The following is a 17,227-nucleotide window of genomic DNA, read 5'->3' on the forward strand; positions in this document are numbered from 1 at the left end:
AGGCAGCCATAAGAGAGCCCCTGCAGATTTCTGCCATGTAGAAATATAAGCCCAGTACACAGGCCTTGTCTTCCAATTTTTCTGGAACAGCTGGAAAACCCAGTGATTTTTAAATGGTGGCAACAAAAAATTTGTTTTTCAGTTTTAACATGAGTAAGCCAAACAAAATGTTTACAAGTTAAAGATGACTCATGGGAAGTCAGCTTGTAATGTTATAAAATCACACATGCAAAAACAAAACAAAAAAAAAACAGTGAAGAAGAGCTATTACTTAAAACAGCATAATTAGTCAAACAAGATGTACATGGTATAAATGGTAGAGGGACTTAATAAACCTAAGAAACAAAACATAAATAATCAGGTTTTTTGAATCTATTAGAAGTAAACATATATATATATATATAAAGGTTTCATCACAAATCACTGGATAAAAAATATTAACCAATGGTGTGGGTATAACTGGTTAACTAGCTGGAAATAAAAAGAGAACCATGTCTCAAATCAAAATTAATTCCAGATGGACTGAAAGAGTCACAAGTAAAAAATGAAGCCAAAAAAGAGTATTTTCAATCAGATCTCAGAGAAGGAAGGAACAGAGAAGGAACTTCTGAGCAAAAGAGAAATGGAAGAAGCCATAAGAACTTCTAGATATCAAAAATACACAATAAATAAGGTGAAAGGCAAACAACAGGCAAGGAGAAGATACAATTAATATGGAAGAAAAGAAGTAAACGTTGCTAACACATAAAACACTCTTTATTTAGCAAGTTTTTGCTCAAATCACACATTACACTTCCAAGGAAAAATGAGTAAAGAACATATAAAGAATTCACAAAAATTTGAACACACCTGTGAACTGTCCACATTTCTGCAGGGTACTAGAATTTTTTGCTTTGCTTTGGAAGAAGGGAAAATTTTTAAGTTACCAGGTAACTTTCTTTTTTAAATATTTTTGGTATTTTACAAATTTTCTAGGATGAGGAAATGAAAAGACTTATTTTCACACTACAAACAGTAAATAAGGCCTGACTAGTCTAGACAAGAGCTTAAATACTTTCTTAGAGATTCCAACTCCTTCTCCCTCTTTATTTAAATAAAAAGGTGGGGGTAATGCTGCACATACAAGAAACAAGATTCACAGCACATACAACACACTCGGCAGGAGCACTTTTTCCTGTATATCCAGGCCAACCAGAGCTTTGTAATCCCTGTTCTGCTCCCCTGGTCCACCAACACCCTACAGCCCAGGGCATTGGAAATTCAGCCTTTACCCCCAAACCAGGTGGTGGAAATGCCACCTCTTCCATGAAGCACTCCTTGTCTCCTCCAGTGGGGGGACAGCCGCCTCCCTCAACTCCTGCACCAATGTCACCAGTCCTCCTTGACACTTCATTTGCCCTACCCAACCCCCCACCCCCTTTTGCCTTTAAGCTCCTTCAGCCTCTCCACGGCAACGAGAATTCAGCCTCTACCCGCACACCCAGTAGGCGCCCAGGAGATATCGGTCAGAGGACATGGGAAGGTAGAAGCCTATAGAGCAGCGACACCGACCCTGACACAAAGTGCCACTGATGATTCCGGCACCGTTGCTCTCGAGTCACCTATCCATCACCTTAGCACCATCCGGCCGGGGGGTCACAAGCCACAGTGCTTGAACCCGGCACGCAAAGAGTGGACAAAAGCCTGTGCAGTTCTTTTTGGCAAGCTGATATGGAGCATGTCACAAAGGGGATCCTAAAAGAACTGAAACTGTGTATATGCCAGACCCTGCACTAGACCCCAGAAATATGTTAGCAAATGCACTGAAGCCTCGCGAAAACCTTCAGAGGCCGGTGTCCTAAGTCTCGTTTTAAAGATCAGGAAACAGGCTCAGAGGCCTTAAGTAACTTGCCCCAAATCACTGAGCTACTTAAGGGGCAGAAGTAGGATTCCAAACGAGGGAGAATCAGGTCTTCCTGAAAGACTTTCCTGGCGCTCCAAAGCCAAGATGATAGGACACCTACAGAGCACCGATGCTTACTCGTATTAGAGCACTTTTCACAGTGCATTTTTATTGCCTTTTTTTTTTTGACATCACCCACACAGACTTGCCAATTTCTTAAAGGCTGACCAGTGTTTTAATTCCTAGTTGTATATCCCAAGGCCTCTCACACTGTGCCATATGATAGGCCTGATAAGGTTGTTATTACTAAAAATGAAAGAAATGTGATTAAATCACATTTTTTCTGCTCTATCAAACATAATTTGAGAAATTATTCAAATAAATTTGCTTTTTAACCCACATTTTGCAGTCATTTACAGAATCTCAGGAAGTTGATTTTTATTAAACATTTAGTTTGGTAATGGCTGAGCTACTAAGGTATAATTTATGAAATAAACATTTTTTCAAGGCTCCTGGTTAAACCTTTTACTCTATTGAATAAAACAGTAATTAGCTCTTGGCAAAACAGCATTTGAATAGGCTCTATAAATTATCAGTATCATTTCGTTGTATCCGTTTGATATTTGCATGCTGCCCCTTTCAGAGAAAGCAATTTTAAATTCTCCCACTGTTAACTCTTAGCAAGTTCTAGTATTTCTTGGAGTTTGCACACAATGCACTTGGCTCCAATGTTGTCTGGTGCCTGTATTAGTTTCCTGTGGCTAAACTGACATTTAATGAGCAATGGTTATCGACAAAATGTTATGCAGATACGTAGGAATAAGTGACAAGCTTCTGGGGAAGGGAAAAGAGCTTCCATGGAAGTAAAGATAAGAGAGGCCGTGAAGAAAACTCTGAATTGATGGGACACAGCACAGAACGACTGTGTCCCGCAGTGGGAAATGGGGCTCTTTAAACAGAGACAAGAGCCAGGCAGGCACATGAGAAAATGTGGCAGAACCTACAGGACGGAGGTTGAAGCCCAAACCAAACAGACGTGACTGACAGGGAACATATCCAAATAGAAGTGAAACAGCAGAAAAGAAGACCTGGGGACTCCTAAAAAATCCAGCTTACAAAAGCCACCTAGCAGTTTCGATTATGTTAAAAACACAAATTAAACATGTCACTGGGATGCTGGAAAATGAAGAAGTAAATGGAACTGAAAGAGCTTGCATATAAAAGCGAAAGACAGGACCGTCCCAGATGGGAAAAAGGAGAAGGGAAAGAAAAGATAAACATTTTGACAAGGGTATCTAAAAAATTCTGCTGCGGTCAACTTTTAAAGACTTTTGTCTTTTTCTCCCCACATGAAAACTGCTTCATGGTATTTAAAAAAAGATCTTTAACCTAAGAGAATTAAGTTATTTTTAAGTATCCCGCGTAAGTAAATAAACCACTGGAACAAGAGCGTGTGCTTTTCAAAATAGGATTGGTGTTTAGAAAGCACAAATGGAGAAAATCATCAAATATCCAGGTTATAAGCCCTTTCCTGGTTCTTCTAGGATAGAATAGAAGAACAGTAGAATTGGTTTATTTATTAAATACGTTATAGTAAGACAGAGTGGAGGCTGGTAGAAAATAAAGAAATAAGCATAGGTTTTTCTCTTAAAGATTTAACAATCTAATGAAAAAGACAGATGCTTATATATCACTATATAACCTAGAAAACTACCTTTCTCTACTGTTTAATATACAAAACTACCAGTAAAAAAAAGGCTTCTCCCAGGTAACATCAATAGGTGTGACAGCCAACACACACACTGTACTGAACAAGAGTGTAGGATACACCCTTCATAAACCTGAAGCCAGAAAAGAAAATGAAGAAAGAAAGAAATGGGGGACTTCCCTGGCAGTCCAGTGGTTAAGACTCTGTGCTTCCACTGCAGGGCGCACGGTTCGATCCCCAGTCAGAGAACTGAGAGCCTGCATGCCATGAAGTGCGGCGGAGGGGAGGGGAGGGGAGAAAATGTTTTTAAATAAGAAGAAGAAGAAAGAAAGAAAGAACTGGGACTTCAGGATAGAATTTGGCCATTAAACAGCTCAAGAGACAAAGTATTAAAATAATTTAACCTTGTAATATGGCAATTTATTTTGCAAGCTGTTTTGCAGGTTAGGCTATACAGTTAGTTAAGCCGTGAACAATGCAGAGGTTACGGACACCAACCTAGGAGCAGTTGAAAATCCGAGTATAGCTTACAGTCGGTCCTCAATATAGGCGGTTCCACATCCGTGGATTCAACCAACCGTGGATCCTGTAGTACTGTAGTATTTACTAATGAAAAATACCCACATATAAGTGGACCCACACAGTTCAAACCTGAGTTGTTCAAGGGTCAACCACACTTTGAACGGGCACAACATGAGAAGCTGGGCAAGTCTTGGGAGGAGAAGGAGTCAGTAGAAGACTCAAGGCCAGAAATTTCTAAAAACCCAGTAGGTAAATAAAAAGGAAATATATCTATTAATTAAGTCACATTCATTTTTCATTTACATACTATAACCCTTATCCTTCCCGACCATCATCCAAGTAAAATAAGAAAAAGAAGAAATGTTTACATTCAGTACCTGCCATGAAATGTTCAAAGGGAAAGAACCAAAATTATTTAAGCTTTAAGACAGCCTATGAAGATCAGAGAAAACAGAATCATGAAACTGCAAACTAGAGCAGTCAGATCCCCAGTCTGTCATCTTACAGGTAAGAAACTAAAGCCAATTACTCGCCCAAGGTCACAGATGTCAAGCCAGACCCCCCAATGTCCTGCTACAAAGCCAGCAGACACAAACCAGCTTCATGTAGCTCAGCAAACGATTCCAGGAAGAGGACTTGGGGGGGGGTACCCCCACTGACCTCCCCTCAAAACACAGCCCTTCGTTAAAAACTGTAAAATATCATGCCAAAAAGAAGTGTCTAATATGTTAACAGGTCACTTAAAGGAGAGCTGAGTCTATAAATAGCAGCTAAAAAGCTGGCCCTCTCTGGATCCATTTGTATAGCTATCGCCATGGAGACCACAATGTTTATTCGTAGAAAAGGATTTTAATAGTTTGTTTACAAAGATAAAGAAAAAAAAAACTCACATCACCAACGCACGGGGGGAAAAAAGACAAATATAAAACCTCTCTTCCCTACCTAAAACTAAAGTTATTCCCGTCTCCTTAGGCCAAGCCAAAAATGGTCAACAACACGGAAACGCTATTTTTTCTCCCTCAAGTACATGCACAACATTCAAGAGAGGCTGGTGGAAATTACTTCTCTGAGTTAATTTCAAAGCTTCTTAGTTAGCAGATGTTAGAAGTGGCTAAATACATCTTAGGCTCCCAGTGGCAAAGTCGCTGCACTATTCCCAGAAAACCTGGCTACATCCCAGAGCTCTGATTACAGAGTCTGTGGTTCACTCACCTTTGAATCCCCAGCACCCATAACAATGTTGGCACATAACAGACGCTCAATAAATTTGTGTTAAATTGAAGGAAATACATCCCAACACAGTAAGCCCCCTACATACGAATGAGTTGCATTCCAAGAGTGCATTCGTAAGTCCAATTTGTTCGTACGTCCAACAAAGTTAGCCTAGGTACCCAACTAACACAATTGGCTATATAATACTGTACTGTAATAGGTCTGTAACACTTTTCACACAAATAATACATAAAAAACAAACAGAAAATAAAGAAAACATTTTTAACCTTACAGTACAGTAATCTTACAGACACGTCAACTAGCTTAACATGACTGGACATACGAACGCACGTTCGCATCTTTGAAAGTTTGCAGCTTGAAGGTTCGTATGTAGAGGACTTACTGTAACCGAATATTCTCTTTCTAGTTTCAATGGCATGCTGGTGTAGCAGCATTTCTAATCTTAAACCCTAGTATGATGCTACAGTCTGCCATCAAGCTGAGGCGGGCATGGAAATCACTGCCCTTCCTACAGAGATAAGATGTTTCTATACAGAGTAAACGTGTTGTCTGCTTAAAGATATTTAAACAACAGACGGTGGACTCCAACATCTCCTTCAAAGCTGCTAACTGTGAACCGAGCGTACGCTCAAGCAGCAGAGGCGTCTACAGTTGCTGTTTACAAGTGTGCTCAAATTAGACACAAACCTTGACGGCTCCAAGTTGCTCTTTTCTGAATTTTTCCAAGGGTTTAATCAGGGTTTCGGTGACACTTAATGCCTAGAGAACAAGAGTGATAACAGAAGAGCAGAGTATTAGGTTTCCAAAGAGGAAAAAGTTAGTCTTTCATTTCCCTCTTCCACCCCACCCAGAAACAAAATGAACAACACACTGAACTGCTTTATCTCACCCTGCCAATGTGACCATTAAATCACTTCTAAATTTATTAACACACCAGATCTCCATAAATATTTTCGGGGAAGAGGAGGTGCGGCAAAGTGCCAGGGAAATGTGCAACCTAGCCCCAATACAGCCCTTTCTTCAGGGAAACAGCAAGAGGGTTGGCTTCAAACAACAAAGGGGTCTATCACATTCATTAACAGAACACTTCTGTTTGAAGGTTTTTTTTTTCTCCCACTGCTCAGAAATTTAAAAGTCGATGACATTCCATTATTAGTGATCAGACTACATAATGTAGAGGGCTAGGTTTGTGGCTACAAGTTTAAATGTACCAGGACAGCCCTTCATCACTGAAAATTCCTCATGAAGATTTAGGCTATGCTAGCAAAGCAGAGTCGCTGGAGCTCAGGACAGTCAGTCATCCAAATATTCGGAGAGCTGGCAAGGTCACCATGACAGGAACCACACACAGACTCCACCCACAACCTCACTCATTTTTATATTGGCTCGTTCGGGGCTTCTCATTTTAAGACAGAATCTACATATCACTTATATGTGGAATCTAAAAAAAGACAACAGGGACTTCCCTGGTGGTCCACTGGCTAAGACTCCACGCTCCCAAAGCAGGGGGGCCTGAGTTCAATCCTTGGCTGGGGAACTAGATTCCACATGCCGCAACTAAGAGTCCACATGCCACAACTAAGACCCGTATCAGCCAAAATGAATAACTAAATAAATAAATATTAAAAAATAAAATAAGGTATAAGGAAATAAAGTACAATATGAGGAATACAGCCAATATTTTTAATAACTATAAATGGAGTATAACCTTTAAAAGTTGCGAATCTATTACAAGAGACAAAGAAGGACATTACATAATGATGAAGGGATTAACCCAAGAAGAAGATATAACAATTGTAAATATTTATGCACCCAACATAGGAGCACCTCAACACATAAGGCAAATGCTAACAGCCATAAAACAGAAAATCAACAGTAACACAATTATAGTAGGGCACTTTAACACCCCACTTTCACCAATGGACAGATCATCCAAAATGAAAATAAATAAGGAAACACAAGCTTTAAATGACACATTAAACAAGATGGACTTAACTGATATTTATAGGACACTCCATCCAAAAACAACCGAATACACTTTCTTCTCAAGTGCTCGTGGGACATTCTCCAGGATACATCATATCTTGGGTCACAAATAAGGCCTCGGTAAATTTAAGAAAACTGAAATCGTATCAAGTATCTTTTCTGACCACAACACTATGAGACTAGATATCAATTACAGGAAAAAAATGTGCAAAAAATACAAACACATGGAGGCTAAACAACACACTACTAAATAACCAAGAGATTACTGAAGAAATCAAAGAGGAAATCAAAAAATAGCTAGAAACAAATGACAATGAAAACATGACGACCCAAAACCTATGGGATGTAGCAAAAGCAGTTCTAAGAGGGAAGTTTATAGCAATACAACCCTACATCAAGAAACGATAAACAACTCAAATAAACAAACTAACCTTATACCTAAAGCAATTAGAGAAAGAAGAACAAAAAAAACCCAAAGTTAGCAGAAGGAAAGAAATCATAAAGATCAGATCAGAAATAAATGAAAAACAAATGAAGGAAACAATAGCAAAGATCAATAAAACTAAAAGCTGAGAAGATAAACAAAACTGATAATCCATTATCCAGACTTACCAAGAAAAAAAGGGAGAAGACTCAAATCAGTAGAATTAGAAATGAAAAAGAAGAAATAACAACTGACACTTCAGAAATACAAAGAATCATGAGAGATTACTACAAGCAGCTATATGCCAATAAAATGGACAACCTGGAAGAAATGGACAAATTCTTTAAAAGCACAACCTTCTGACACTGAACCAGGAAGAAATAGAAAATATAAACAGACCAATCACAAGCACTGAAAATGAGGCTGTGAATAAAAATCTTCCAACAAACAAAAGCCCAGGACCAGATGGCTTCACAGGTGAATTCTTTAAAACATTTAGAGAAGAGCTAACACCTATGCTTCTCAAACTCTTCCAAAATATAGCAGGGGGAGACACACACCCAAACTCATTCTACAAGGCCACCATCACCCTGATACCAAATCCAAACAAAGATGTCACAAAGAAAGAAAACTATAGGCCAATATCACTGATAAACATAGATGCAAAAATCCTCAACAAAATACTAGGAAACAGAATCCAGAAGCACATTAAAAGGATCACACACCATGATCAAGTGGGGTTTATCCCAGGAATGCAAGGATTCTTCAATATATGCAAATCAATGTGATACACCATATTAAAAACTGAAGGATAAAAACCATATGATCATCTCAATAGATGAAGAAAAAGCTTTCGACAAAATTCAACACCCATTTATGATAAAAACTCTCCAGAAAGTGGGCATAGAGGGAACTTACCTCAACATAATAAAGGCCATATATGACAAACCCACAGCCAACATCGTTCTTGACGGTGAAAAACTGAAATCATTTCCTCTAAGATCAGGAACAAGACAAGGTTGCCCATTCTCACCACTTAGTATTCAACATAATTTTGGAAGTTTTAGCCACAGCAATCAGAGAAGAAAAAGAAATAAAAGGAATCCAAATTGGAAAAGAAGAAGTAAAGCTGTCACTGTTTGCAGATGACATGATACTATACATAGAGAATCCTAAAGATGCTACCAGAAAACTACTAGAACTAATCAATGAATTTGGTAGGGTAGCAGGATACAAAATCAATGCACAGAAATCTCTTGCATTCCTATACACTAATGATGAAACATATGAAACAGAAATTAAGGAAACACTCCCATTTACCACTGCAATAAAAAGAATAAAGTACCTAGGGATGAACATACCTAAGGAGACAAAACACCTGTATGCAGAAAACTATAAGACACTGATGAAAGAAATTAAAGATGATACAAACAGATGGAGAGATACACTACGTTCTTGGATTGGAAGAATCAACATTGTGAAAATGACTCTACTACCCAAAGCAATCTACAGGTTCAATGCAATCCCTCTCAAACAACCAATGGCATTTTTCACAGAAGTAGGACAAAAATGTTCACAACCTGTATGGAAACACAAAAGAGCACGAATAGCCAAAGCAATCTCGAGAAAGAAAAACGGAGCTGGAGGAATCAGGGTCCCAGACTTCAGACTATATTACAAAGCTACAGTAATCAAGACAGCATGGTACTGGCAGAAAAACAGAAATACAGATCAATGGAACAGGAGAGAAAGCCAGAGATAAACCGACGCACATATGGTCACCTTATTTTTGATAAAGGAGGCAAGAATATACAATGGAGAAAAGACAGCCTCTTCCATAAGTGGTGCTGGGAAAACTGGACAGCTACAGGTAGAAGAATGAAATTAGAACACTCCCTAACACCATATACAGAAATAAATTCAAAATGGGGCTTCCATGGTGGCGCAGTGGTTGGGAGTCCGCCTGCCGATGCGGGAGACACGGGTTCGAGCCCCAGTCCGGGCGGATCCCGTGTGCCACAGAGCGGCTGGGCCCGTGAGCCATGGCCGCTGAGCCTGCACGTCCGGAGCCTGTGCTCCACAACAGGAGAGGCCACAACAGTGAGAGACCTGTGTACTGCAAAAAAAAAAAAAAAAAAAAAAAAGAACTACCATATGACCCAGCAAGCCCACTACTGGGCATATACCCTGAGCAAACCATAATTCAAAAAGAGTCATGTACCACAATGTTCATTGCAGCTCTATTTACAATAGCCAGGACATGGAAGCAACCTAAGTGTCCATCAACAGATGAACAGATAAAGAAGATGTGGTACATATATACAATGGAATATTAGTCAGCCATCAAAAGAAACGAAATTGAGTTATTTGTAGCGAGGTGGATGAACCTAGAGTCTGTCATACAGAGTAAGTCAGAAAGAGAAAAACAAATACCGTATGCTAACACATATATATGCAATTTAAAAAAAAAAAACAAGGCTCTGAAAAACCTAGGGGCAGGACAGGAATAAAGACACAGACGTAGAGAATGGACTTGAGGACACGGGTAGGGGGAAGCATAAGCTGGGACGAAGTGAGAGAGTGGCATGGACATATATACGCTACCAAATATAAAATAGATAGCTAGTGGGAAACAGCTATATAGCACAGGGAGATCAGCTCAGTGCTTTGTGACCACCTAGAGGGGTGGGAGAGGGAGGGTGGGAGAGGGAGGGTGGGAGGGAGACACAAGAGGTAGGAGACATGGGGATATATGTTTATGTATAGCTGATACACTTTGTTATAAACAGGATCTAACACACCATTGTAAAGCAATTATACTCCAATAAAGATGTTAAAAAAAACTGTGAATCACTATATTGCACACCTGTAACTTACAAAATACTGTACATCACCTATACTTCGATTTAAATTTTTTTAATAAAAATAAAATTAAAAAAGAATCTACAACAAACAGTGCTGAAAGTGCACATAGAAGGGAATATTACCTAAGGAGGATGCATTGAGCCACAATGTGCTACTGAGTAGTAGCGCTCTCACCACCTCCAGAAGGATTCCGAATAGAAAAGCAACCCTCAAAACACTTGACAACCGTGTGCCGTCCCTCTTGTTACGAAAACGGCCCCCAAAAATCCAAGCTTAAAATTACAGAAAAGAATAAGCGACTTACAACAGGAAAGGATTCTTCATTTAACCCTAGGCTCCTTTGCAGTGTTTCATTATGGACGGGTTTCTCCCAAAGAGACCATTCATCCAGTGAGACGCGGAATCCTCAGAAAAAAATGATCCTGTCCACACTCAAGATGCCCAGAGCTTGCTTAAACTCTCTTCCCCAGGCCGGCCACTGGACTTCACTCACTCCAGCCCTGACAATTTGTTACTTAGGTATCAAAGAGTTGAGGCAACAGACAGAAATAAGAGCAATCACTAGTCAATGGAAAGGGATCATCTTCAAAATACGATAATTTTATCCTCTTCATATTGTAGGCCATGTGACCTGCAACAAGGGCAAATCAAAGAGCAGAGCAGGGACACAGCAGCACATGCCAGGAATCCTGACGACGCGAAACAATATGGGATGCCCCAAGGTCCACCTGGGAAAGCAGATGAGAGGCTCTGCCATACATTTTCAAGGTGATCCAGCTGACACACAACATCTCAAAATAATTTAAAGCTCACTTCCCTTAGCACCAGTATCATCTCCTAGGCATCCACATCTGGACCTAGCCTACTAGTGGTCCTGAATAAACCCACATTTGCTCGTCCATGGAGGCTGGATGAAGCAAGACAGGGGTTTAACTGTGTGAGCTGCAGAGAAACTAAAGAATGAATGAGATCTCACCAATATCCATGGAAAGGAGGGAGAAAGGGCCAGACTGGAGCTGGTTTATAAATAAAAGGTGAGGACATTTGTGGGAACGACCCTTCTTCAAAAGGACGGCCACAAAGGACAGAATCAAAAGAAGACAATGGTTGAAACAGAACACGAGGTAAAGTGAAGGCAGATTTTTTTAAGAAGATCGGTACTTAAACCCACACAACATTACAACATTGTAAAGCAATTATACTCCAATAAAGATGAAAAAAAAAAAAAAGATGACAGCACATCTCCATGCCCATGCGAAGACTCCAGAAAAGATGGTTCAAAGTCTCTAACGTGGGAGGAGACGGAATGCTGACCAGTCACAGGAGTAGAGATCCCACCTGCCCTTGTAATAGGAAGCAAGGAGAAAGCAATGGCCCATTCAAATGGGTTTGTAGATTTCATGAACAGAAGCTGAAGGAGTTGCTACCACATAGTTATTTTTTCCGAGAAGTAGAAGGCAAGGTCAGTTCTCAAGATTTGAGGCATGGGGCGAAGTCTGAATAAAGCGGGGCATGAAAGAAGGAATCATTACAAACAGGGAGGAGAGCACTTCCTGGGCTGAAGGCCCTTTAAGAGAGGTGAACAGGAGTTTCGGAGGACATCCACTGGGCTTTGTGAGACTGTCTCTAGCAAGGCAGGGAGAAGGTGAGCAGTTCGATTCCCCTGCGGTAAGAGTACGCCCGAGAGATGTAAGCCCATCAGCGTAACACGATGTGGTGTGCACAGTGTGGGTGAGAGCAGGAAGCTGCCTGGGTGAGGGAAGACTTCCTGAGGGGATAATGCAGACCTGAGCCTGAAACAGGGTACAGGAGTTCTCCAGGCAAAGGATAAGAGTAAAACAAAGGCCCTCCATGAGAGAGGGGAAAACAGCATTTCCAGTGCACGGAAGTACCAGCAATTCAGCATCACTAAAGCCCCTGAAGAAGTCAGGAAGCAGGGGAGGGGGTGGACGAGATCCGATGGGCTCCAGTGGCCATCAGAACAGGACCCAGAGGTGCTCAGTCAGGGCTAGATGTGGGCATCAACAACATGGGTACACGAAGATCTTTTAAAATTCAAACCCTGAAACTCCATACTCTGGAGTAAACACTGTCGTTCACAAAAGGACCAGGACACAAAGATTCCACATGAGCAATTTTATATTTGTCCTTCACTTGGAGAATTTGATGCAATATTTGTCTGACTTTCAAGGGCTAGCACTAGCGTAGACAAAATATATAAGGAGTTTCCACCTTACCATTGGCAGGTCAATAAGCCTGTTTCCAAAACAAAGAAAACAGTAGTTGTGACAGGCACCACTCTAATGCAATTCTTTAATTTAAAAAAAATTTTTTTAAATTTTTTATTTAAAAATATCATTTTCCTTCTTTAAGAAAGTCCGATTATGTAATTTCTGAATTGAACCCTAGGCATTCTATTCAAGGACAAAATCATGAAGTAGCTGGTAAATGCTTCAGAGTAAGGCAATGTAGATTGAACAAAGATGGCTTTCTTCTTTTTCTCAAAATAGAGATTCCATGAAATCTCTCAGTTCCTTTTATAATTTCACAGAAGTGCTATATAATATTACTAGAAGTGCTAGTAATAAGCGTATGGAAGTTTTCTAATGCCAAAACATGACTCTTCTTTCCCAGAGGTACATGCATACCGACTTTAGGGACGGCACCTAAATCTCTAAGACAATTTCTGGTGGGGAAAGTTTCCAAATTTGAAAGAGACGGCTGCAGTAATAGTATGGAGAAGAGCTTTCAAATACTAACACATTAAAGATCCATCAAATAATTTAGAGAGAAAGCAAACTTAGAATGTGATTTTTATAACCACACATATAAGACTATATAACTATATTTTTTCCCATAAAATACTTGAACCAGCCACCAAAAAAAATGTCATAAGAAGCCTTGCTAATGCGCCTTGGAAAGAGTTTTGGATAGTCTTGTATCTACATGAACGTAAAACATGTTAATGAATCAGTTGGTCTCACCTTAGAACAGGGGTCAGCCAACTTTTTCTACAGAAGGCCAGGTAGGAAATAATTTAGGCTTTGAGTCATACAGCCTCAGTTTCCAACTACTCAACTCTGCGATTTCAGCACAAAAGCAGTCATACATAATGTATCAATGAGTATAGCTGTGGTCCATCAAAATTTTATTTATAAAATAGGTGAGGTGGGTTTGGCCCATGGGCCATGGTTGACTCAACCCTGCCTGAGAGAATTATCTTGAGAATCACAGCATAAGATGTTCTTCTTACTCTTATATGTTTGTATATTTTTTAAATGTACATTTGCAAGGCACCAAAAGTTGGGAGGGAAGGTTGAATGCTGCATGAGAGAATCACAGCTCAAGTAGCTCTCGACCTAAAAAGGATTCAAAAGTGGCGCCACAGAATATGCCCGAGATAAGCAATCAACCAGGTTTCAGTCTTGAAAGGCAAATGCTCAAGTGTAAAAAGTATCTTAACAACAGCTCATGTGAATTTAATAGTGGACTTTAACAGGGGCCGTAGCCCCTAAAAATCTGAGTTAACTGAAAGTTCAGCATGAACTAAAGTAGTTAAATTGTCCTAGAAGAAAATGAACACATATATAGGTTACATATATTGTTCAAATCCAAACAAGGTAATCATACAACTGTGTCCTGTAAAATCAGAACCTATCTCGGCAGTATGGTCACCATATTTTAAGAGAGACATTCTCTAACTGAGGCAAAGCAGGAATGTGAGATAAGGCTAAAAACGTTTAGAAGGAACAGGTTTAAAAAAATAAAAATCAGAGGTGTTTAATGAGACTGGGGAGGAAGAGAACATTTAGAGGGAAAATGATGAAAGCTGTCTTCAAATATTTAAAAGGGTACCACATGAGAGAAGGAAAAATCATTTTGATTTGCTTGAAGAGGACAAAACCAGGTCTAAGGAGGAGAAGCTACAGAGCAGGTTTGGGTTCGCCATCAAGAGGAATTCAGTACAAATTACAATGGACCCAGCAAGGTAATGTGACACCTCCCCACCCACAGCTCCTTCCGTATCAACAGGCAGAAGCAAGTGACCGGTGTCCAGAGACAGAGTCACAGATTCCTGCACTGAGAGGAAGTTGGCCGAGGAAACCCCTGAGGTCCCACCCATCTCTCTGATTCTGGGATTCCACATGAGTTGGGAGAGGCAGAAACGCAAACTACATTTCCATGTTGCCTTATGATGGCAAACCACAGAATCCATCCAAACTTCACAATCCAAAGTAAAAGAACAAGCTTATTATATAACAGTCTGAAGGATTACATTTTTTCCCACTGGTAGAGTCTGAAACCCCTTTTTGTAAGACATTTGGATATGAGAGCTTAAATGTCTAAAAAAGGAAAGAAAAGATAGGGTAATATCTTTACCTACCCCTACAGTTTAAGCCAACGCTGAGAATCTCTTGACAATACTAGCTGACCGGAAGAGAATCAGACTCTACCGGGGGTGGGGGGAGAAACCACTGCAGGTACTTTAAATTTCCCTCACGTTTGAGATCAAAGGCTAAACTCTGATGTATTGATACATTCTAATGCTAATGGGGCTTAGGACCAGAAACCCATATTCAGTAAAAAGGCAACAAAGGCAGAACTGCATCCTAGGATATCTTTAGTAATTTTTTTCAAGTCTCAGTCCAGATCAAACAATGAATAAACCAGCAGAAGCACGACATCCTGCCTTCCTAATCACTCAGCACTAAGGAGGACAGACTGAGTCTAATGAAACAGAAGGAATTATGTCCATTCCCCCACGGACCTCGTTATTTTAAGCCTGGATTCCATGTGTTCTTGACCCCAAAGGAATGCATAATCTGAGAGCAAAGGAGAATTTCCACAGTTTTCTCCCATGACCGTCCAGGGACTTCCCATTTCATTAGACTGAAGCGAAAACTCGACTTTCCAATTCCAACGTCAAGAACAGCAGCAAAGAAACCGTTCAGCAAAGACATATTTCTTATTTTTCCTTGAAACAGAACCTTGAGAAAGGATGTCAAGGAACCCTCATACATATCTGAACATAAGGAATATTTTTCCCAAACTTGTCCCTTGGGAAAAAAGGGACTTAGCCCTATATAAGAATTCTTACACTCTCCTGAAGGAGTGCACTCCCCATCATTTTGAGGAACAAAGAATTGTTTGAGGAATCTTAGCCTAAAACGGCCCCAATCACATCTAGTTTCGGCTGCTTAGAGCTCACAAACAGGTCTGGGTTACAAACGCAAGGGGAAGCCGAGAAATTTAAGAGATTTATTTATCATTCAGGAGATGACCTCAAATAAGTCAGTAATATTACTGACCACTTAAAAGTGGTCAGTAATATCATAAAAAGCGCTCTAAAAAAAACAAGCTAAGTAGTTGCATTAAGAAAGTCATGAATGTACATATACGTATAACTGAATCACGTTGCTGTACAGCAGAAATTAATACAACGTTGTAAATCAACTAGACTTCAGCAAAGTAAATTTTTTAAAAAAGAAAGTCATAAAAATACATCTCAGGGATAATTTTTTTTAAGTGAGACTGTCCAAATGTGCACTAAGGGGGTACCTGTGACTTGAGATAAAATTTCCAATGAAAGCATCAGAAAGATACTTTAAAAGGGGCTGTATCTCAAATAACTCAGACGGATGTGGCCACGAGGAAAGCTGTGCTGAAAAATTCCAAATGTGTCCGTGGTAAACACGCTAATGCCAAAGTCGTCAAGAGTTGGAATAACTTTTTCATGAAATAAATGGGGAAAATATTCCTAAAGTATACATTGATAATTTAATTTTTAAATACAGACACACATTTAATCAACTAAATAATGAAAATACACATCTGATTATCTAGCAGACACATAAATGCATACCTAAAAGTGTGTAAGTTCAAGCTATCCAAAAATATTTTGTTTAATCTTTTCATGGGAAAATGGTGTTGCCTTACAATCAGGCATAAACATTATAAGTAGTGTACATCTGCCCTTTTGGGCTACCTGGTATTTGAAACCCCTTCCTATGTTTGAGGAATTCTCCTCCCAAATAGGGCAAAACCCACCTTCTACTATAAAAGCTGAAAAGCACAGACACTTGCTTTCCCTGCCACCTTTCATGAGGTCCTGGCACCTGGCCAGAGTTCCACTAATCAGATGCTCCCACTCAAGAATTTGATTTGGAAGCTAGTGCTTAAAAAAAAACAGTGAACAGAGATTCTGGCGGGTGGTAGCAACTATTCCTTCCAGATGCAGCAGTTCCACCAACAACCACCGGGGGCAGTGGTGTTGCCGGGTGCACACTGTATCGTTCTACACACCTGGTGGCAACAGTGGTGACTGTTTTCTCCAAGCCCAGCTCTGTAGTGCGACTCTCAGCATCATTCCCAGTTCCCAAAAACTGATAAAGATACTGTAAGCTACCTAATACTCTTTAATAAACTCCCTTTCTGTTCAGACCATGCAACTGAGAGAATCCAGATTAATGCTTTTTTAATTTCAGAACCTTAAACAATCTTGTCAAACTGATTTCAGTACTATCTTTCTCAATATTCCTAAACAAGATTTTTCTCCTGATTAAACCAATTCACTTTAATTAATGAGATTACTCCCCATCCACATGCA

The 17,227-nt window shown here is 39.9% G+C and overlaps 1 protein-coding gene across 3 annotated transcripts in view; it reads right to left on the reverse strand.

The window, feature by feature from the left end:
• ARHGAP10 (Rho GTPase activating protein 10) overlaps window positions 1–17,227 on the reverse strand; it is a 335,363-nt gene that overhangs the window by 220,881 nt on the left and 97,255 nt on the right. For 2 of the 3 annotated variants that reach the window (XM_022599764.3, XM_022599763.3), the window contains exon 4: window positions 6,033–6,104. The exons of the other annotated variant lie outside the window; for it this stretch is intronic. In XM_022599764.3, coding sequence (XP_022455472.1) covers window positions 6,033–6,104 — 72 coding nt within the window. The remainder of the gene's footprint in view (window positions 1–6,032; window positions 6,105–17,227) is intronic. 3 annotated transcript variants of the gene reach the window in all.

Source organism: Delphinapterus leucas, chromosome 5 (genome assembly GCF_059928025.1).
Source record: "Delphinapterus leucas isolate spDelLeu-1000000601 "Yukka" chromosome 5, BTC_Dleu_Yukka2, whole genome shotgun sequence".
Lineage (NCBI taxonomy): Eukaryota > Metazoa > Chordata > Mammalia > Artiodactyla > Monodontidae > Delphinapterus > Delphinapterus leucas.